Source organism: Loxodonta africana, chromosome 2 (genome assembly GCF_030014295.1).
Source record: "Loxodonta africana isolate mLoxAfr1 chromosome 2, mLoxAfr1.hap2, whole genome shotgun sequence".
Classification (NCBI taxonomy): domain Eukaryota; kingdom Metazoa; phylum Chordata; class Mammalia; order Proboscidea; family Elephantidae; genus Loxodonta; species Loxodonta africana.
The window spans coordinates 85,445,489-85,469,083 of record NC_087343.1 but is presented as its reverse complement, the minus strand read 5'-3'; the positions used below and the strand labels follow the sequence as shown (position 1 = coordinate 85,469,083).

General features: G+C 39.6%; 2 protein-coding genes across 5 annotated transcripts in view; one reads left to right on the top strand and one right to left on the bottom strand.

Annotated features, from left to right (window-relative positions):
- The window catches only part of MSH3 (mutS homolog 3), a 223,320-nt gene extending 221,585 nt beyond the window's left edge, over positions 1 to 1,735 (bottom strand). For 2 of the 3 annotated variants that reach the window (XM_023545593.2, XM_064273635.1), the window contains exon 1: positions 1,447 to 1,735. In XM_023545593.2, the coding sequence (XP_023401361.1) occupies positions 1,447 to 1,665 (219 nt within the window). In that variant the 5' untranslated portion in view covers positions 1,666 to 1,735. The remainder of the gene's footprint in view (positions 1 to 1,446) is intronic. The other variant, XM_003407981.4, reaches the window with a different exon arrangement.
- Positions 1,533 to 22,931, top strand: DHFR (dihydrofolate reductase). Of its 2 annotated transcripts, none has more exons than XM_064273651.1 (6): positions 1,533 to 1,645; positions 2,333 to 2,388; positions 5,310 to 5,415; positions 15,787 to 15,913; positions 18,824 to 18,939; positions 21,688 to 22,931. In XM_064273651.1, the coding sequence occupies exons 2-6, from the start codon at positions 2,358 to 2,360 to the stop codon at positions 21,764 to 21,766; spliced, it is 459 nt and encodes a 152-aa protein (XP_064129721.1). In that variant the 5' UTR covers positions 1,533 to 1,645; positions 2,333 to 2,357; the 3' UTR covers positions 21,767 to 22,931. The 2 variants fall into 2 exon arrangements, with proteins under 2 accessions (XP_064129721.1, XP_010586549.2); XM_010588247.3 differs by lacking the exon at positions 1,533 to 1,645 and adding an exon at positions 1,739 to 2,000.
- Positions 22,932 to 23,595: the final 664 nt, after the last annotated feature.

Genomic DNA, 23,595 nt, shown 5'->3' with positions numbered 1-23,595 from the left:
AAGGCTGGACGATGAATAAGGAAGACTAAAGAAGAAACAATGCCTCTGAATTGTGGTGTTGGCAAAGAATACTGAATATAACATGGACTGCCAAAAGAATGAACAAACCCATCTTGGACGAAGTATAACCAGAATGCTCCTTAGAAGAAAGGATGACGAGACTACATCCCACATACTCTGGACATGTTATCAGGAGGGATCAGTCCCTAGAGAAGGACATCATGCTTGGTAAAATAGGGGGCCAGTGAAAAAGAGGAAGACCCTCAACGAGATGGACTGACACAGTAGCTGCAACAATGGGCTCAAACACGGTAACAATTGTGAGGATGGCGCAGAACTGGGCAGTGTTTCATTCTCTTGTGCATAGGATCCCTAAGAGTAAGAACCAACTCCACGGCACCTAACAACAATCATGTTAAGAAACTTTATCCACTCAAGCTGCATATGAGACTTTACAACTACAAGGGATGTAGCCACTGGACAACTGACTACACATTATGAATGCTTTTAACTGTAGTCACTTTACATACTGAGCAATGATGTTGCAACTTCAAAATCTAGAAACTTTCTGAAGCCTTTGAGGCCATACGACCCCGGAAATTATTACCCTGAGGACATCTTTAAACCTTGAATGAAACTATCCTCTTTGAAGCAAATAATAGTTTAGCCTAAATAGAAAAGACACCTGCATTAAACATTACACTCTTTTAAGAAATTATCTATATGTGATCAAATTCACAACAACAATTCGAAAACATAAATGAGAAGCTTACAGGGGCAGTGAGTTTGCGCTAAAGGTGGTGAAACAGTTTAAAAAAGGTTGTTAAGAAAGATGGCTCAACCTACAGAGTGCAACCAATGTCACTGAATTGTACATATAGAAATTCTGGACGCGATGTATGTTTTGTTGTGTGTATTTTCACCAAACGTTTTTTTTAAAACCTAGAAACTTAACATTTATATGTCTTTGGGTAGGTGATTAGAAGAAAACAGATTACTTTTCTTCTAATCACCTACCCAAACACATACGCTGTAACAGAAATAAAGCTCCTCTTCAAGCCCCAATCCATTAAAAAAAAGGAGGGAGGATGGAGATTAAAAGATGTATCCCCTGTCCACAGGTCCCCTACCCTCATCAAAATGGGAGTCAAGAGCCCTGAGTTCCTGTCTCAGCTTTGCCGTTAAGAACCTGGGTGACTTTGGCCACAAGTCTATTCACTCAAATGGGAACTAAAAACTCTGAACCACAACCAGGATGTGGCCTTGCTTGTGTTTCCCACCGTCTCCTTCCCCGGCTCCGCCCCCTTCTCGTCTGGTTCCATCATCTCACTGATTCTCACGCATAGTCCCCGCCCTCTCCCGCCCGGTCCCTCAGGCCCCGCCTCCGCCCCAACTTGACCCGCCCCCTCTGGCCTACAGCCCCGCCCCCTCCTCGACCGAACCCACCACGTGAGGAGGCAACTGAGGCGGGAAAGTGGACGCTGGGGGCGCTGCGGAGTCAGGGTCCGCCTTCTCGGCTGGGTCCGCCTTCTCGGCTGCATCCGCACGGGAGGACGTGGACTTCAGGTCTCCCGTAGACCGGAAGAATCTGCTCAAAACCGCCTGCCTTGCAGGGGCTGGGCCGGCGGCACCAGCGCCACCTGAGGCAGGCTTCCGGCGCGGCATCACAGGGCCAGGACGGCAGCCCAGGGACAGGGCCTCCCCGGGACTGCGAGCTCGCAGTCACAACGCCCCGGCGTCCGCAGGCGCGAGCACGTCGCGACCCTGCCGTGTTGCGGAACGGGAGGCGGGCTCGGGGGCGGGGCCTCGCCTGCACAAATGGGACGAAGGGGCGGGGTGCCCACAGTTTCGCGCCAAGCTTTGCCCGGACTCCAGGTGTGAGGGGCCAGCTCGGAGGGGTTTACTGTTGCTATCATGGTTCGTCCGCTAAACTGCATTGTCGCTGTGTCCCAGAACATGGGCATCGGCAAGAACGGAGACCTACCCTGGCCCCCGCTCAGGTACCTGCCTGGCCGGGGAAACCGAGGCTGGTGCAGGCTGCCAGTGATCGGGGCACCCGAGTGGGGACGAGGCGGACGGACTCGCCAAAAGGGGGTGGGGAGGACGGGAGGCCGACAGGAGGGACGGTGCTTCCTTCTGCATGACCAGTCGGAAAGGCGAAATTGTTGGTTTCCGTCCCAATCTTGCTGCGCCGAGGCCTACTCCCCGCGGCGCCAGGCCTAGAGCAAAGTCCCGGCCGTGAAGACCTCCAGGCGCGCTGTTTGTAGCGCGCCTTACAGCTTAAGCCCACAGAGTAATGTTCTGAGTAATGCTGTGTTTCTCTGACTTGTAGGAATGAATTCAAGTATTTCCAAAGAATGACCACGACCACAACCTCTTCAGTGGAAGGTAAGGTGGGTTGTTTTAACTGGTTGAGGTTCACAAGCTTCTTGCTTGCGAAAGTTAACCAATGCGAATTTTACTTATGTGGGAAGTTTTCCATGTTAATCTGGGGCCTTTTCCCTTACCATTGATGTATGTGCAGTTCCCAAGATTTATTCAAATGTCACCTTTTTCTTTAACATTATATGTGGGCATGCTCATAAAATTCAGGTATTGGGCAAAATTGGCAGCTGGATAGAGGCTTTTCTAACCAGAGATTTTTGGGTGGAAAGGAAACCATATAAAGAACTTGGAATAAGCCCTGAAAGAGATGATAAGGCCTGAAGGAGGGCAGCGGAGAGAGGACAGAAAGCCAAGAAATTGTTACATGTTAATAATCCATTTAAGATCTGGAAGTTAAAAATTGTCATGGATTGAATTATGTCCCCTCCAAAATGTGTGTATTAACTTGGTTAGGCCATGATTCCCGGTATTCTGTGGTTGTCCTCTATTTTGTGACTATAATTTTATGTTAAAGAAGATTAGGGTGGGATTGTAACACACCAGGTTACATCCCTGATCCAGTATAAAGGGAGTTTACCTGGGGTTGTGCCCTGCACCACCTTTTATCTCTCAAGAGAGAAAAGGAAAGGGAAGTAAGCAGAGAGTTGGGGACCTCTTACCACCAAGAAAGCAGCATCAGGAGCACAGCACATCCTTTGGACCTGGGGTCCCTGGCCCTGAGAAGCTCCTCGACCAGGGCAAGACTGATGACAAGGAATCTTCCTCCAGAGCCCAGAGAGAGAGAAAGCCGTCCCGTAGAGCTGACACCCTGAATTTGGACTTGTAACCTACTAGACTATGAGACAATAAATTTCTCTTTATTAAAGCCACCCACTTGTGGTATTTCCGTTATAGCAGCACTAGATGACTAAAACAGAGGTGACGCAAAAAAAAAAAAACAAAATCAAACCCGCTGCCGTCAAGTCGATTCCGACTCAAAGTGACCCTGTAGGACAGAGTAGAACTGCCCCATAGGGTTTCCAAGGAGCACCTGGTAGATTTGAACTGCTGACCTTTTGGTTAGCAGCCAAAGCTCTTAACCACTATGCCACTAGGGTTTCCAAAGGTGATGCAGGAAGGCATCAAAGATGAACTCCTAGGTTTTCACTTTCAGAGTCTGAGTGACATGAAAATAAAGGAATGGAAAAAAAAAAGTGTTCAATTGTGATGATGACAGTTTTGAGGTGCCCAAAAGACATCCAGGATAATGTCAGACACAGGGAACTACGTGAATTCAGCTACTGGAGAAAAGAGGATGACCAAGGACAAGAATATGGGGATGGAAGGAGACCCCATTTAAAACTTGAGAGGCATCTGTAAACAGGGACAAGAGCCATAAAGTAAGCTGAAACAGTACCTCGGAAAGAAGCAGATGCTGCAGAACTTTAACAGGACAGAGACAAGGCCCATTGATTTGGCTCTTATGTCACAGGTAGAGACAAGACGGAAATCCCCGGAAGCTAAGGAATCCTAAATATGGTCTGGTAATATGGAAAGCATCCAGTTCCTGATCTGTTCCTGGTTATCAGTAAATACAGTTTTTCTTAGATAAACAAATGAGTACCAAAAGTGTCATTTCTTTCCCTGTCTCTTTGACTCTCTATCTATCTATCTATCTAACTATATATTTGTTTGTTTGTTTAACTGTCTCCGTATGTCTTTCACTCAGTACCTGCACCTTAGTTGTTAGGCCAGGTCTGTTATCATTTCTCTCATCATTTGGCTCTATTTTTGTTCATAGTTAATATCTCCTTATTCAAAACCTAAAGCTCTGCCATTGCAAGTGCAATGCATATTGTATAAGAGATAACATGAATTAGAAGTCACATGAATTTTTTTGTTTGTTTTAAATCTTAAAGGAAAAAAAATTCCAATATTCGGAAGTAACATTAGGTTATGAATAGTAAACCAAAATGTAGAAAAATGCTTAGTCTTACTAGTTGAAGCTTATAAATGTTAGTGTTTGGTTCAAATAAAATAAAACTAATGCTGGTGACTTTTTAAGGACACACGCTTGTGCATTGCTTTCGGTGATCTCTCAGAATATATCATAGAAATATTCATGTTCCTTGGATCCAGATAGCTGACTCTCAAGGTCTTTTTCTCCTATGCAATTAAACCAAAAATGGAAGCTATGTGTATAAAAAGGGAATCCCTGGGTGACACAAATGGTTCAATGCTGGATTACTAACCAAAAGGTTGACAGTTAAAACCCCCCCAGAGGTGCCTCAGAAGACAGACCTGGCAATCTATTTCTGAAAAGTCATAGCCTTGAAAACCCAACAGAGCAGTGCTACTCTGTACACGTGGGGTCACATGGGGTCACCGCGAGTTGGAATTGACTCAAAGGCAATGAACAGCAAAATTTAGGTAATGGCTAATAGATGTATTTTTTTATTTTTTTAAAGCAGATCCACTAGATGTCACTAGAACAGTTTTATATATTAAAAAAAAAAATTTTTATAAATATATATACTCAAAAAATTCACTGCCGTTGAGTCGAACACACAAATATATATTACATGTATTTATATATATGTAATATATATTTGTGTGTGTGTGTACACGTAAGATATAGTGAATCCTGTAAGAGATGGAGCTTAAGGGGACTGCCATGTTTTTCTGGGTCTCACAAGTTTTCTGCCTTTAAAAGGGTACAGTCTTAAAACTTTTCTATCAGTGTTAGTGGAAAATACTTGAATTTTCCTTCTCTGACAGGTTCCTGGCTTTCACAAGTTTTACTGTATATATGTATATATATATATATGCATACCAGACCTATTGCCATCGAGTCAATTCCAACTCAGTGTACACATACACATATATACTATATGCAAATATATTTTTCCCGGAAAGTATACGTATTCTTTCTGTTAATTTTACAGGTAAACAGAATTTGGTGATTATGGGTAGGAAGACCTGGTTCTCCATTCCTGAGAAGAATAGACCTTTGAAAGATAGAATTAATTTAGTTCTCAGTAGAGGACTCAAGTAAGTACCATCGTATATATTTACTGCAAGAATATTGTGTCCATTTTCTTACAGAGGAGGTCAGTGTGTGACAAAATGAAATAGGTGAAAAGTAGCTATTGATGAAGCTGCTTAATATCAATAAAGTGATTATAGGACATGAATGAGCAGAAATTTATGCCACATAACAGTAACTTATTCTGGTTGCATAACCTCGAAAAGTTACATTAAACATTAAATCTCATTGTAGTAATAGATTGGAAGTTTCCTTGAACCATTATTCGGTAGATTCAAGTATCAATTGCATAGTGTAATTAATAACTTTTTCTAGTTTCACATAAAATCAAAATACATCTGTTTAGGGACCTGTCAAAATTAAGAGGTTATCCCCTCTCTGGGCCCAGCCCTAAATGCAATAAGATGTAAATGTTAGACTGGACTGAAACTGGTCAAAATTATGTGCCCTATTATTCATAGTTAACCACAGCACTCAAATTATACTTGTGTTCTCTACCCTGTGTCTAACGGAAACAATTTTTGAAGTGGCCCTAAGGATCCTCGGCAAAGGGAGTGTTCAGTGGGCCTCTACTAGGATTTACCTATCCTCCTATCTAGCCTTGGAGTAGATAGTTCCAGGTGCCTGGAAATGCTATGCCCTGTGGGATGGGGGTATTTAAGAGCATGTCAACACTATTGTTTTGACCTTGGCCAAAGCTTCTGTGATATTTACCCTACATGTGATGATTTCTGTTCTGTTTCTTTAAAAAAAAAAAAAAAAGTTGGTGCTAACCCACTAAAATAATTTACTAAACCTCAGGGATTTTTTTTTTTTTGGTAGGGGGGAGGAGGTGAGGGTAGAACTGAATTAGAGCTTTAGGAAAATCTGGGATTGGCATGCTAATTGTTCTTCCATACCCTAATAACAAAAAAGGGATGCAGCACCCTAGGGCACTACTTGATTGAGAACAAGCATATGTATCAGTCAGGGTTCAACCAAAGATGCAGGACCAGTGGTTCACTGCAAGGAATTCGCTTATGTGATAGTGGGGGCGGACTAAGCAAGGACAACGTCTGTAGGCTAAGCTATCAAGAAGAGCAGGCAGAAACTCTTGGGCACAGGATAACAGTGTTGTCCACAAGTGAACTTTTTTCTTCAGGAAGTCTCAGCTCTGCTCTTCAAGGCCTTTCAACTGATTGAATCAGGCCCACTCAGATTATCTAGGATAATGTCCATTACTTTAAGTCAACTCGTTGTGGACTTTAATCACATCTACAAAATACCATCACAACCACCTAGATTAGTGTTTGATTGAATAACCTGGAGCTATAGCCTAGCTACATCAAAAGACCATTATGGGTGAAATTAGAAATGAATAACAAAAAGAAAACTGAAAAAAAAAACATGGAACTTAACACAGTATTAAACAACCAATTGGCCATGGAAGAAATCACAAGAGAAATTGGAAAATACTTAAAATTTGAATGAAAATGAAAGTACGATATATCAAAACTTACGGGAACGCAGCAAAAGTGGTGCGCAGAGGAAAATATATAGCTATAAACCCCTAGATTAAAAAGGAAAAAAGATCACAAGTCAATAACTTTACGATATGAATTAGAAAAACAAGAGTGAAGCCAACTCAAAGGGAATAACAAAGATCAGAGATAAATGAAATAGAGAACAGAAAAACGAGAGAGAACCAATGAAACTAGAAATTGGTTTTTTGCAAAGACCAATAAAATTGACAGACCTTTAGCTAGACTGATAAAATAATTTTTTTTTAAAAAAGACCATCATACCTTGTGAAGGTAAAAAACATTCCACAGCCATAGACTAAGGGATTCAGGCTCACAGAAGAGATTTTCTCCATATCCCTCCTGGAATGGCATAGGTACAAACCTATGAGAAAAGTGTACCAGGATATTTACGTTGAAGGCCTGTGGCGATGGCGAATATGTTGTGTGTCTTACCATCTGCCTCTTCCTGCTGTTCCCTCTCCTGGTTGCTAGGATATTCTATTATCTCTTTATTTGGTAGAATCCAAATTCACAGACTATATTGCTATTCCCAGAGACTCTTTAATAGCATTTTCTTGAATACTACTCAAGTTTATTTATGGCTAGCTTGAGCTAAAAAAAAACATAAAGAAATCTCAGTAGGGGGGATATTCAGTTGAGCCAGCAGTTCTCCTCAAATGATGAGTCTAATTTCTTCTTTATGACCCCCCTGAGGGGTGTATGTAATTGGGTTTGGTTGCTAATGTGTTTATATATAACATTTACTGGTGTATTTCCCTTTTTTAAAAAAGGCAGAGAGAAAATTTAAAGTCTTCATTATGAAGTATGCCGAGAAATACACTAGTTAATAAAAAATTTTAGAGTTCATTTTTTGCCCTTCCTTCCGCTTTCCTACTCGCTGGCCAGTTCCACGCACATACTGAGCACCTGCTGTGTGGCAAGTACTGTTAGTCCTAAATAAAAGGGCATGGGTGTATACATGTAAATTACCATTACTTATGCAAGCCTTTTAGAGAGAGCCAATTTTTATCACCCCGCTAAATGTAGGAGGAAATTGAATCTTCAAGGTAAACCCAAAATTTACTGCCATATACTACTTATTTTGGATAACTTACTTTCTTTATAAGATGGGGGTAAAATGCTTTTCAAAAGCTGTCTAGATAGGTACATTGTAACTTTAAAAGAAATGTTATGAACCTCATTTGGAAAACAGGCATGTCCTCAAATTGTTAAACATGAAGTTATCATATGACCCAGAAATTCCACCCAAGAGAAATGAAAGTATGTCTATACAAATACATGTACGAAAGTGTTCATAGCAGCATTATTCATAACAGCCAAAGAGGGGAGACAACCTAAATATCTATCGAATGATGAATGGACCCACAAATTGTAGTAGATCCATACAATGGAACATTATTCAGCCATAAATAGAAATGAAATACTGATACATACTACGATAGTGGACAGTCCTTGAAAACATCATGCTGAGTGAAAGAGGCTAGACACAAAAGGCCAGATACTGTACAATTGAATTTACGTGAAATGTCCAGAATAGGCAAATCCACAGAGACAGAAAGTAGATTAGTGACTGCCAGGGGCTGGGAGTATTGGGGGGGAAGTGGAAATGACTGCTAATTGGCACAAGTTTTCTTTTTGGGGTCATAAAAATGCTATAAAATTAGATAGTGACAATGGTTGCTCAATTCCGTGAACATACTAAAAACCCCCCAACTGCGTACTTGAGAGTGAATTATATAGTATGTGATTTATATCTCAACAAAGCTGCTTAAAAAAAAAGTCATTGGAAACACAAGGGGAAAACGGAAGTTTTACTCCTATCCTGCAGCTTTGACTGCCTCTTCAGAAAACCCAAAATTGCCTATATGATATAAGATATTGTAAATTATCTTCAGCCTATGAAAAATGATCTAACATTTAATGGCATAATAACTTTTTACGGTCTGAACTAGCATGTTCTCCATGGTGATTAAGACTTCCTCCTCTTCTTAAAGTTGCAATTCCCTCCTCTCACACTTGGCTTAGCAAAGACTGCCTGACCTGGCTTCCTGATACCTGCTGTGGCACATATTAACTTTTTAGCTTTAGGCAGGTTACAAGCAGACCTTTCTGAACCTCAGTTTTCTTACTTGCTAAATGGGATTAGTGATGACTACTTCTAGAAGTGACTTTTAGAATTAATTGAAATTTTATATGTAAACCGTCTGGCACACAGAAGGTCCCCTACAGATACCACTTACTACTCCCCCAACCCCTGCTTAAAAAAAAAAAAACAGTTGCTGTTGGGTCAGTTCCAACTCATGGTGACCCTGTATGTGTCAGAGTAAAACTATGCTCCAAAAAGTTTTCAGCGGCTGATTTTGAGGAAGTAGATCACCAGGCCTTTCTTCCAAGGTGCTCTGGGTAGACTGGAAGCACCAGTCTTTCAGTTAGCAGCCAAGGGCATTAACTGTTTGAACCACCAAGGGACTCCTCAACCCCTGCTATTGTAGCAAAATTATCTTGCCTTATGGCTTATAGCAAATATTAATGACATCAAAATGAGCACTTTAAAAATGGCATGGTTGGAAGCAACCAAGGTGTCCATCAATGGATGATGGTTAAATAAATTATGGTATATTCACACAATGGAATACTACGCATCAATGAAGAACAGTGACGAATCTGTGAAACATTTCATAACATGGAGGAACCTGGAAGGCATTATGCCAAGTGAAATTAGTGAGATGCAAAAGGACAAATATTGTATAAGACCACTATTATAAGATCTTGAGAAATAGCATAAACTGAGAAGAACACATTCTTTTGTGGTTACAACGGGGGGGGGGAGGGGGGAGAGGGTTATTCACTGATTAGTTAGTAGATAAGAACTACTTTAGGTGAAGGGAAGGACAATACTCAATACAGGGAAGGTCAGCTCAACTGGACTGGACCATAAGCAAAGAAGTTTCCGGGATAAACTGAATGCTTTGAAGGTCAGCAGAGCAAGGGTAGGGGTTTGGGGACTATGGCTTAAGGGGACTTCTAAGTCAATTGGCAAAATAAATTCTATTATGAAAACATTCTGCATCCCACTTTGAAGTGTGGTGTCTGGGGTCTTAAATGCTAACAAGCGGCCAACTAAGATGCATCAATTGGTCTCAACCCACCTGGATCAAAGGAGAATGAAGAACACCAAGGTCACACGATAACTATGAGCCCAAGAGACAGAAAGGGCCACATGAACTAGAGACTTACATCATCCTGAGACCAGAAGAACTAGTTGGTGCCCGGCCACAACCGATGACTGTCCTGACAGGGAGCATAGCAGAGAACCCCTGAGGGAGCAGGAGATCAGTGGGATGCAGACCCCAAATTCTCATAAAAAGACCATACTTAATGGTCTGACTGAGACTAGAAGAATCCCGGTGGTCATGGTCCCCAAACCTTCTATTGGCCCAGGACAGGAACCATTTCCGAAGACAACTCATCAGACATGGAAGGGCCTGGACAATGGGTTGGCGAGAGATGCTGATAAAGAGTGAGCTACTTGTGTCAGGTGGACACTTGAGACTGTTGGCATCTCCTGTCTGGAGGGGAGATGGGAGGGTAGAGAGGGTTAGAAACTGACAAAACGGTCATGAAAGGAGAGACTGGAAGGAGGGAGCAGGCTGACTCATTAGGGGGAGAGTAAATGGGAGTATGTAGTAAGGTGTGTATATAAGCTTATATGTGACAGACTGACTTGATTTGTAAACTTTCACTTAAAGTACAATAAAATTTTTTTTTAAGAAATGGCATGGTGGCATCAGACCTCCTCTAAGTTCACAAGGGGGGGAGGAGAGATAAGCAAGATCATCAGCCCAAGGCTGATTCCCATGAGGTGGAGGTCAGACACACCTCTACCCTCCAACCTTTTTTACCAGTTATGACACCAGCGGTCCCTTCCACAGCACTCTTTACATCTTTGCTAGGTTCAATAATTTGTTGCAGTGGCCACACAGAACTCACAGACTATACTCACAGTTAGGCGATGTATTAGTTATCTAGGGCTGCTATAACAGAAAGACCACAAGTAGATGGCTTTAAGAAAGAAAAGTTTATTCTCTCACAGTCTAGTAGGCTACAAGTGCAAATTCAGGACCCCAGCTCCAGGGGAAGGCTTTCTCTCTGTTGGCTCTGGAGGAAGGTCCTTGTTACCAATATGCCTCTGGTCTAGGAGCTTCTCAGGCACAGGAACCCTAGGTCCAAAGGATGCACTATCCTCCCGGTGCTACTTTCTTGTTTGTATGAGGTCCCCCATCTCTCTGCTCACGTCTCTCTTTTATATCTCAAATGAGATTGGCTCAAGACACAATCCAGTTATGTCGTTAACATAACTGCCACCTATTCTACCTCATTAACATCATAAAAAAAACATCATAGAGGTAGTATTTACAACACGTAGGAAAATCACATCAGATGACAAAATGGTGGATAATCGCACAATACTAGGAATCACAGCCTAGCCAAATTGATACACATGTTGTTGGGGCCACAATTCAATCCATGACAAGGGATTTATTAGAGAAGTAACAGGTTACAGTTCAGTATCAGGAACAACCCAGGATACAGTTCTTCAGTCAGGACAGCTTCTTAGCCATGCCCACAGGCAGTCCTCTTTCTCAGCTCTTGGCCCCCTTGGGTCCTCCACCTGGCTTCTGCCCTGCTCAGGCAAGTGTTATAAAGCTCTTTAGCTCCACCAGTAAGTGCCCAGAGGCACCTCACTCCACCAATAAGCCTTAGCCTAAAGGTGCTCAGCTCTCTCGCAACATGGGTCAGCAAGCCTAGCTGCACCAAGTGCCCAGAGGCACCCCACTCTGCCAGCATGCCTCCTGCCCAAAAGCACTCAGCCCTCTCACTCCGACGGTTGATACATCCACTGTAGCTGCCTTGCTCCATGGGCCAGGAAGCCCACCGCACCATCTCGCACCGGTTTCCTGGTTCTGCTGCCAGCGTTTCTCTGCTGCTGCTTCTTGCCAGCTATGGTGTTACAGCTCTCTCCGTCTTCTGGGTGTAGAGGCTCTCAGCACAGGGACCCCAGGTCCAAAGGATGCACTCTGTTTCCGCCTCTTCTTGGTGGTAGTGAGATCCCCTTCCTAACCTCTGAGATTGGCTCATTTTAAGCCTAACAGGATGGCAGAACTAACCAGTCCCCTTGTTAGGGTTCCATGCATCTTATTTGCATTATTAGCAGGTTGTCCAATCCCCTTGGTGAGTCATAAATACCTTATTTGCATAGCCCCACCCAGTCATTTTGTGGAAGTTACAAAGACCAGTATACCACAAACATCCTAGTGCTTTCGTTTTCACCCTAACAAATCCATTGTTCTTCCTTCCCCTATAACTTTGAGATGAAAAAATCCTATCCTATCTAACTCAACTCTCTCTCACCCCCAGCTTTATTCTAGACTCCATTTTTTTCTGTCCTCGGGACTTTACTCTGTTGTCCCACCCTTTAGTATTGTAAACCTCACCACAGAGTACATTTCTTCTACACGCAGCTTTCTCAGCTAAGGAATACACCCTCAGCACCCTGCCCGAGGAGGCACCACCTCTGCCCCTATAGCATCACCTGCACATCCCAATTGGATGTCCTTTTCACATATTACAGCCACTGCTAGAATATTTCTTTGGCTGCCATCACAATCTGTTTAGGGGTAGATTTTTCGTCTCTATTCCCACCATCAGTTATATCCCTCAGCAAAACAGAAGGTTAGAAATTTTCATGGAATGAATAATCATTCATTTGATTTATAATAGGATCATCCCACATAACACCACTTTGATTTTCCCCACTTGATATATTAAAAAAAATTTTTCTTTATCACTTTTAGTGGCTACATAGTATTCCATTATGAGGATGGACTATACTTGAACCAGTTTCTGATCGTTGGAAATCACATTTTTAAAGGCTAATTACAAAAGGCCTTAAATTGAACATATTTCTAAATTCTGATTAAGATGCCATTCTTGCCTAGGGCTTTCTGTTTGTATTTCAAGTATTTTCCCAGCAGTCCCCAGGAAAATTGAGCCAGAATTCTATCTGCCAAGCCATCCTCTTTTACATCAGACAAGGTGAAGAAGGGTGACGTTTACATGACACCCTAGTGTAATCAGATGAGGCTACTCAAGGTGAAAGAACACGAGTAAGAGGGGCCTGCCTAACCCAAAGGATGAGAATCTGACACCTGTAGCCCATAGACAATAGTTGAGAGTCTCTTACCTTTGTAACAAAGCTGCAGTTCAGGCTCCAAAGTCAAGCTGCTGGAGTTCAAATCCTAGCTCCACCATTTCTTAGCTGTGTGACCATTAGATACTTAACCCTTCAGCCTCAATTTCCTCATCCATACAAAGAATACTAGTACCTATATAGGATTGCTGGTAATAATACATGAGATGTGTCATGTAAACGATGTCTGACTCCACTACTTAATAGAGCAAGTAGCCATTCAATAAATATCAGATATTTTCTTTCTAACATAATCCCATGAGGTGGAAAGCAGCCTTCTTTGAATAGGGCTGTAAGGAAAGGGATGGGAAGTATCACTGGGGTGCCTACAATGTGTGCCATTTCTTTTCATCCTCATGCCTGTCCTCTGAGGAAATTCAAATGACTCTCATTTAGAAATAGTATCAAGCATATCCAGACACTTCTTGACACAGAATATGTGTGCTCCTGACTACCAGTTCTCCCTGGTCAGGGACTCCAATCTAGACTGGTTTGAGATAATTACAGGAAGGAAATTTAGGGATAAAATAAATCGCAGTATTTAATGTGCTATTCTCTAGGACTTGTGCTAATGAACTCAAATATTAGCCCAACTTCTCACTTATTATTTTCTACGCATCTGGGCATCCAGTGTTTCCTGTGAAACTTATGTCTAAACTGCTAAGTAATACTTTTTGCAGAAACACTTCCTCTGTCTTTTTGCTGTAACTACCATCTAAAGCAAATCCTTAATCTGTTCATTTTCCAGACTCATCACCGAAGAGTAAGGAAGTAGTCTTCACCTTAGTCCTCAGAGCCATTTTCAAGCCATTTGTTCCATAATCTTCACAAAAGTATTGCCCCATTTCTTTAAAATCCACACAAACCATTTATACCACCTCAAAATCATTGCTGTTATCCACCAGTTTCTAAGATGCCTCTTCAGATTTCCTCAGGATACCAGTTCCTAAGTCACGATTTTCTATTCTACCCTATCTCCTGATACCAGTCCTAACTCCAACATCTATCTTCAACATTCTTGATTATGAGAACCACCTTAATAACTCTGTTTCAGTCATCCTACCAGTTGTTGAGTTGATTCCAACTCATAGCGACCCCGAATGTTTCAGGGTAGAACTGCACTCCATAGGGTTTTGAATGGCTGTGATCTTTTGGAAGTAGATTGCCAGGTCTTTCTTACAAGCAGCCTCTGGGTAGGTTCAAACTGACAACCTTTTAGTTAGTAGCCAAGTACTTAACTGTTCGTGCCACCAGGGACTCCTCAGCCATCTTAGACTTTATTAACTAGGTTATCTTCTCCCCCAACTGCAAATCCTTGTTTTTTCTAGAAGCAGTTCTCTCCCTGAATAGTCTTATCCAACCTAGTCACTACAACTGCCCTGATACCGTAGGGGATTCCTTGGTTCATTTAACTTTATCATGGTTTCCATGCCTTTTTCCAGCCATGAGTCAAAATACATTCTTTGCTCTATCCTAACTCCTTTAGAGAAGACAAAGAGTGAAATAAATAAAATAATTATATATGTCAAAGGAGGGAGGAGGAAGCCAAGAAAATGAATAATCCCATTAGTTCTTCATTAATCAAGACTTTGTTATAGCTACTAGTAGTTGAAAGGCAATTACGTAATTTTTTTTAAGCACAGGGCTAAGAACGTGACATTGAATTCTGATTTCTATTTTGCTTCTAATTACTATTAAAGCCTAGTTCTGCATGTTTCCTCATTTATAAAGGGAATTGCACACCCTCCCCCCCGCCACAAAAAAAAATGGAGGTTGGGGGAGATTGAACTAGCCAATGCTTTTTCTCCTTTTAGATTTTTAATAACAAAGGTAATAACGTACTCATTTTTATTTAATCCATTTCTGTATTATTTGAAGTATGAAAACTCTTTACTCCCCAAAGGTAACCACATATAAAAATTGACAGTTTAAATATCATTCCAAACCTTTTCTACAGTCATTCAAACATATCACTCTTTTTCCAACATTCTATCATGAAGTTTTTCAAACATACAGGAAGAATTTTACAGTAAACACCTATATACCCACCAGGATTCTACCATTAACATTTTACTATGCTTGCTTTCTCACATATCCATGTTGTTCTTTTTATGCATTTCAATGTGAATTACAGACATTAGTAGTTCTTTAGAGTTCTTTAAAGTTTTCTTCTTTTGAGATAAATATTATGTACAATGATATGCTCAAGTCTGAAGTGTCCGTTTGCTGAGTTTTGGGTACCATAACCCAAACCCTACCTAAGCTATAGAATATTACCTGTACCATCACCTTCAGACAGCACCCTTACACACCTCCCCAGTCCATCTTTAGCCCGCTCCTCCAGAGACAGCTACTGTTCTGATTTTTTTCCACCATAGATATTACATGTGTTTCTGTTTTTTCATTCATTATGAACCATAGATACACAAATTGGGGTTAAATTATTGGCCATACTAGTGTTAAGTGCCTTTTTTTTTTTGGCAAAGATTCTTATTTATGGTCATGTTAGTTTTATAATCACTGCTTTCTATTCAGAATGCTTGTCTAGAATAAATGGATTTTACAAAAATTATGTGTATCTTTTTTTTTTTTTTAAACCTCAGAGAACCCCCACAAGGAGCTCATTTTCTTGCCAAAAGTCTGGATGATGCCTTAAAACTTATTGAACAACCAGAGCTGAGAAATAAAGTAGACATGGTTTGGATAGTAGGAGGCAGTTCTGTTTACAAGGTAAGTAAAGTTCTCTGTAAATATAAAGATATTTTTTACTTTCAGCTTCCCTGCCATTGCAGTGGGAGGGCATACACTGTTGTCTGAACCTTAAAAAATTCAGCCATGAGCAAAGGAAGCACATTATCCCTACTGTAAGTTAGACATATTATCAATTTGAATTATTTGTTGTTTATCCTGCAAACTAAATAAAAATGTGAGTATTTTAGTCCCTACTAATCTGTTTGCAAGGAATCTTGGTGACGCAGTTGTTAAGCACTCAGCTGCTAATCAAAAGCTCGTGGTTTGAACCTATCAGTGGCTCTGAGGGAGAAAAGACCTGGAGATCTGCTCCCATAAAGCTTACAGCTTTGGAAACTATATGGGGCAGGTTACTCTGTCATATAGGGTTGCTGTGAGTCAGAATCAACTTGATGACACACAACAAGAGTCTATTTTCAATTCAAAATAGTTGATGTTTCCAATTTGAAAACCATTCTAAATCCTTCCCTGAGAATAGTACTTCCACTAGACTGTTTTTTTACTCCCTAAATGTCCCCTAGATGCACTGAGTTCTTTTTCTTTAAGAATAATTATGCTTCTCACTGAGAAAAGGATGGGACTGACAAGATGTATATGAATTTGTTAAAGCAGAAAACTTTTTCTCAGCTATTTTCACATAATGTGAGGTTGTAGCGGAAGGGTCATATGATTTCCTATCATAAGAGAAATTGATATATAAGAGAGAAAATACTCCTTTTTCTTGATATTAAATGACTTCCAGCTTTAAATACTTTTGAGGATTATAAATGTTATCCTTTGACTTTTAAAACACCAATAAAGAATTAGCATTTATGGGGAGAAATAAAAATCAGCCTCTACCCTTTAGGGGGTTGTGGTAGCATACACACTGAAATTGTTTTGGATGGAAGACCCTAGACGGGATTATAACAACTCTGTTTCTTAGCTTCCTGTTTCTATAACCCTTCATTTTCCTCATTTGTAATGGGGGCAAATGGACATTTTTCTTTGATTTTTTTCAACCAAGTATGAATTCTTAAGAAAACAAGTTCTTTATTTTGTTCAATATTTATCACATAATGAATGACTCGATATCATATTCATTTGGAAATGTATTCTTTAAACAATTTAAGTACTTAAATGCATTCATATAATTTGATGTATCTATATACAGAAATAATAAAGAAGAATGAAGATGAGAGTTTCATACCTACCTCACATTACAACAGTTTGTAGATCATTCTGATGTTACCGGTTGAAATCGGGCACACCAGCCTGATTTTGTAAACAATATTTCATTGGAATATGGCCAGAACCATTCATTTTGTATTGTCTGTGATGCTTTTGGGAAACCCTGGTGGTGTAGTGGTTAAGAGCTATGGCTGCTAACCAAACGGTCGGCAGTTCAAATCCACGAGACACTCCTTGGAAACTCTATGGTGCAGTTCCGCTCTGTCCTATGGGGTCACCATAAGTCAGAATTGACTCGATGGCAACGGGTTTTATGGGTGGTGCTTTTGAGCCCTGGTGGTGCAGTGGTTAAGCACTCAGCTGCCAACTGAAAGGTTGGCAGTTCGAACCCACCAGCCGCTCTGTGGGAGAAAGATGTGGTGGTCTGCTTCCATAAAGATTTACAGCCTTGAAAACCCTATGGGGTAGTTCTGTCTCATAGGGTCCCTGTGAGTCAGAATCAATTGGATGGCAATAGGTTTGGTTTTTCAGTTATGGTTGCTCCTGCCTACAAAGATAAGAAACTGTATGGCCCACAAAGCCTAAAATATTTACCACCTGGACATTTACAGAACAAGTTTACCTTCCTCTGCCTTATATTATCAACTTTGATACAGAACTTTGAATACTGCTATGTTTAGTCCTGTTCAGTTTTTGTAATTTTTGTTGCTGTAAGAAATTGTAGAATATTTATTTGATTGGGACAAGAGAATAATTTAAGCTGTACTATTAAAAATAAAACTTGCTCTAGGTCCTTATTTGGATTTTATGGATAATGAACACCTGAAAATATTTTTTTCCCCTCTAAGCTGTTTAAAGATCAAGAGTTATTGCTTTCTTAGACCTACAGTTAGGACTCATGACTTTTTATTAGAATTTTAAGATATTTGTCCCAAGGCAGTTTTTTTTTGTGTGTAGAAACTATCAGCAGTACTTTAGGTTGTAGTTACAACAGTCATTAACAAGGTCAAGTACAATCATTAGCAACAAGAGGCAGAATAACTTACCCACTAACATTGTAACTCTTTCCTGAAAATGGAAGCATTACTAAATTTTATGTAAACGTACTAAGTATGCCCATGGTCAAAGTCTCATGAAATCGTACTATCTTATCCATATTAAAAAAAAAAATTGCCGTCGAGTTGACTCCAACTCATAGCAACCCTGTAGGACAGAGTAGAACTGCCCCATAGGGTTTCCAAGGAGTTCCTGGTGGATTCAAACTGCCAACCTTTTGGTTAGCAGCCAAGCTCTTAACCACAGTGCCACCAGGGCTCCTTATCCATATACACATATGTAAATTTTTCTATGGAGAGTAACTAGATAATTTCAGGTTCTTAATTCTTAAAACAACAACCAAAGAGGGGGAGGGGGAAATGAATGCTTAAGTTAAAAAGGAGTTCTTATAAGCAAACTAGAGGCCAGTATATATTTAAATTGAGTCTCATAATTATTCATAGTGATTAGTGCTATTTTCAACATAATTAAGACACACTTTTCGGGACCCCAAACTAAACAACGGGATCTATATATAGCATGCTTTGAAGATAACAAGTTAGGTAGCATGTCTTTTAATACCTAGTACAAACTTAAATATCTAATTTAAAAAACAAATACAGTTCCTATGTTTTTTGACACAGATTAAATAAGGAAACTGATACCTTTTGTCTTATTTCAAAGGAAGCCATGAACCAGCCAGGCCACCTGAGACTGTTCGTGACAAGGATCATGCAGGAATTTGAAAGTGACACGTTTTTTCCAGAAATTGATTTAGAGAAATATAAACGTCTTTCAGAGTAAGTAGATGTTATTAATGAATCTGAAGCACTGCTTTGTATTTTCTACTTAGGAACTACAGTCACTTCTCACTTACCGACATGGCTAGGTTCCAAAGACCAGGTCATTACGCAGAAATCGGCATTATGCAAAAATGACCACCCGCATAAAATCACAAGTGGAGGATGCAACATCATTACACAACACCATTACGTATCATTACATAATTGCCAAGTCACTGAGAATCATGACCCAGCCAAAGTGACACTTTACCGTAACCATCACAGCCAGTTCCTCCTGTCTTACACTTCGGTGTTCATTATGGCCACACCTACATCATTAATGTACAGAGTGGTCAGATAGTAGATTTTTTTGCTATTGTCATAAATGCAAAATGTTGGATAATGAGACAGTCAATAAGTGAGGAGTAGGTGTATGGAAAGGATCGTGGTTTTTGAGATTGAGCTCAGAGTAGCAATATATCTTATAGACAACTAGTATAGGAATTTTTGGAAATCCGCTGTAATAGATTTGGGAATGTTCAGATTTTAATGATTTTACTGAAATCTAGAATAGTCATTAATTCATTCTACAAGATTTGTTTTCAGCATCTGACACTGTTCTAGGCACTGGGGAAGCAGTGATTACCAAGATAGGTGATGTCCCTGCTTCCCAGGAGCTTACATTCATTCTAGTAGAAGGGGAAGGTAACGAACAACAGAGAAATATCAAAAAAGGTACTGTGCCGAGAATTGGAATATTGCAATGTGGTAGATACTGTGCAGTTTGAGAAGTCCTCTGAAGACAGACTGAAGTCTACATTGAGATCTGAATAGCAAGAAGCCAGTCATGCAAAGAGCAGGGAAGAGCATTCTAGGCTCAGGAAATAGCTAGTGCAGAGGCCTAAGGACGGGAACAAGCTTGGCACGTTCCCAGAGCCTGGAAGCCACTCTGAACGAACAGTCAGAACCAAGTCTGAATAAACGCATGGCCAGGCGTTAAAGTAATAGACTTTAATCAAATAAAATATGTGACTGATTTTCTTTAGCTCTTAACTAATCCTAAAGAAAATTGGAAAGTATAAGAACCCTTAGAAGATTCTAAACTGCTAAAATGCAGGTTTTTGTTTTTAGTCTCCAAAAGTGACTACTTGCAAAAATCATACTTATGTTGATATAATTGCCTACATTTATGTAGAAATCAGTTGTGTTACTTTGTCACACTTTTATATATTTTCTCTCCTACTGCTTAGAGTGATGATTCTCACATTGTGTGAATATTGATCTCCATTGTCCCATATTTATCTTTCTCTTTGCTCCTAACAAGAAGAGTAGATTATTGTGTGAACCAGCTTCATATTAAATACCCTTCCAAATCCTATTTGCTCTTAATTGGTTTCCACAGCTGTCACCCTTTAGGATCCTTGACAACTTAAACAAATACCATGCCAATAGCACAGTCATCTCTAAGTTGTTATTATTCATGGTTTCAGAAATAACCTTTTGATATTTTGCTTTTGTCTTATTAACTGACGGTCTTGACACTTCTGAGAATTTGGAGGGAAAATGTAAATGTCGCTTTTTGTGACTCATTCCAAAGAAATTAAAATTATGATGTGAACTTAGCCTAGTAAAATCATTTCTTTAAAAAGGTGGGCGTCTGGGGGAAGGAGGATATACTACTAATGAAACAGTGGACCACAAACAGCTTAGAAAATGTTTGGTGTATAGAAACATAGCTTCTTCCTCTGAAATACAAGTCTTTCCAGAGAAAACATCTTTTCCTTACACATTTCTGTGCTATTATTACTTCATGTCTCTAATTTTGTTTTTTTCTTAATCAAAATGGCATAATCTCCAAATAGTCAACTCAGGATTATGTTGGAGATCCTGTGATTTAAATTTTTTTCCTGTATGACCCGTGGCCTACAAAGAGTTTAGAAAACAGGGGGACAAAACAAACTAATGACACCAGTGGGTAACAGTTGTGGAGCACTTCATGTATCAGGCACAATGCTAAATGCTTTGCAAGGATGAAGACTGTTTATTGATAAGCAGGCTGAGAGATAGTGTCACACAGCAGAGCCAATCACACAGCAGAACCAAACACTAGTCTGACTGAAACAGGTGTCCCTAACCACCACCCAAATGTACTGAAATGCAGACTGAACCATACAGAGTAAGAACACCAAGAGGAGAAGCCAGGTGGGAAGGTTTGTAGAGTAGAGTTGTCAAAACAGCCTCCAGTGGAGGACCTGAGTTTTGATTCAGAAGCTGGAGGGAACACAGACCTAAGTTAGGGAGTAGAAAATTTCTGAGATTTTAACAAAAGAATTCAATAAGCCACATAAACAGGCAAGGATTGTATTTTATTTTTCTTTTCCCACATGAGAAATTTCATACCAAGAACTTAGAAAAGTTCTTAAGAAATTTCACATTAGCTGGATGATAGAGTGGAAGACACAAGAGAAGCTGCTAACAGTGATTTGTTTGTTTGAGGGGAAAGAATTAGGAGTTAGAGGAAAAGGAGAAATTATACTTTTTCTTTTCTAATCTTCTATAAAGTTTGAAATTTTTCTTACAATTTTTATATGTAGTACATTTGCACAATATTCACCCAACTTAACAGTGGCTTACCGTGGTGAAGAAAAAAGAGGAAAGGAAAACTTTTTTTTACTTTGTACACTCTTGATGCCTTTTGGCTGAGAGTCAGGAAAGCTGTATTTTTCAATGATGGATTATTTAATGATGTACAATTTTCTTTTACAGATACCCAGGTGTTCTTTCTGATGTCCAGGAAGAGAAAGGCATTAAGTACAAATTTGAAGTATATGAAAAAAAAGATTAATATGAAGGCATTTGTTGATTTATTTCAAGTTGCTCTCTTCCTCTCCAAAAAATATGTATTGTAACGTTAGAGAAAAAAGACTTCATTGACTTTAGATCTATGGATGATTGTTTCTAAGCAGCATTTTTTTGTTCATTGTTTGTTTTTTCCTCCATTGCTCCTAAACAGGCCATATCAGATACCATTTATGACATATCTCTTGTTATAACTACTAAATGTAGTTAAATCCCTCAAGGGCCAGAATTGGGTCTATACCCGAGACAGCCAAAAGTGAGAGAGTCCCCTGGTAGCATGAATTGAAATCAGGGCCCATAGAGATCGGAGCTAGACAGATTAAATGGTGGAAATCCATTACAAATAGAAGAGCCGCAACTCAGATTTTAAACAAAAGTTGTATTAAAATAGGGACTGTGAATTATTCTGAGTAAATCATACTTCTGATTAAAGTTCTGTTCACTTAGACAGGGTATCAGTGAGTTGAGAACTCCAGTATATTCAGTAGGGACAGTAAAACAGCAGGTAGGAGGCTAACTTTTTGATGATAAAAAGAGAAAAAAGGTCTGAGACCTTTAAAAATTCTGTTTTTGATCTTTGGTGAAATTCCATGGGATGTTGCAATGATAGAACAAGAATAGTCTGCTCTTTTCCAAAAAAAAAAAAAAAAGGAATCTAATAGCAAGCATAATGAGTAATGAGTTAAGAATAGATATTGCTTGAAACCAGAATTAGTAAGTTAGAAAGTAAACTTCACGAAATGAAAATTATTTTTCACCCATTGTGTTGGCAAAGGTTAATTATTATGATATCCAAAGAAATAGCTTTTTTCTGTATTGTAAATTGTTACAACCATTTTAAAGTATAAATTAACAATATCAAAATTCAAATGTTCTGGTTTTGAACCCAGAAATTCCACTTCTAAAAATCAATTTGGAACAAAGAGATGGGCTCAAGAATATTTACTGAAGCATTTTTTAAAACTTGGAAATAGCCCAACATGTTAATCAGTAAAGAAATGATCAATCATTGTATCTTTAAAATTTAATATTCTGCAGCAGTTAAAAAGAATGAGATACTGACAGAAAAATGCCAAAGACTGCTAAGTGAAAGAAGCAAATTGTGTACAGTGCCCAGAATTTTTAATAAATATTAATATGTGTAGAAAAAATGTGCAGTAGTGGTTGACAGTATTGGTGTTGGAGATGTTATTTTCCTCACTGGGTGTTTTTATTATGATTAGCATTTATGAAGCTATATATTTATTTTTATGGAAAAAAATTATTTAAGATAATAAACTGGGCCCTTAGGTCAGCCATAAAATTAGGATGCAGAACATCAGGAGTGAAGAGTACTTTCCTAAAATCTCCTATAGAGGTGGGGAAAAAAGCAAGTCACACAAGAAAATAGGAATCAATGGATTGCATAGGATTTACAAACCACAAGAAAACAGTGGTGCTATCTGCCACGAATATAACTAGAAATATTATTATCCAGAATTTATAGAACTTTCACACTCAACTAGCCAATAAATATATGAAGAAATATATATTCCTAGTAGTGGTTAGGGATACATAAATTAAAACCCCAGTGATGTACCATATCACACCAATACTTGACATTACCAAACTTTTAAATTTTTGGCAATACTTAATAAGATTGAAGATGCACATACCCTTCAACCTAGTTGTTCCACTCCTGGACAAATACTAAGAGAAAAACTACATGTGTACTGGGAGATTTGTAGAAGAATGTTGCAGCTCATTTGTAATAGCGCAAAACTGAAAACCTGAAAATCCAGGAACAGGAAAATGAGCATATTACTGTCTTAGACC

What these genes read in the sequence shown, in the direction of transcription:
- DHFR (XM_010588247.3), top strand. Translation starts at nt 1,915, where the DNA reads ATGGTTCGTCCGCTAAACTGCATTGTCGCTGTGTCCCAGAACATGGGC. An exon ending in CTACCCTGGCCCCCGCTCAG is followed by an intron (nt 2,001 to 2,332) that starts GTACCTGCCTGG and finishes TCTGACTTGTAG; the next exon opens with GAATGAATTCAAGTATTTCC. An exon ending in AAATATAAACGTCTTTCAGA is followed by an intron (nt 18,940 to 21,687) that starts GTAAGTAGATGT and finishes TTTCTTTTACAG; the next exon opens with ATACCCAGGTGTTCTTTCTG.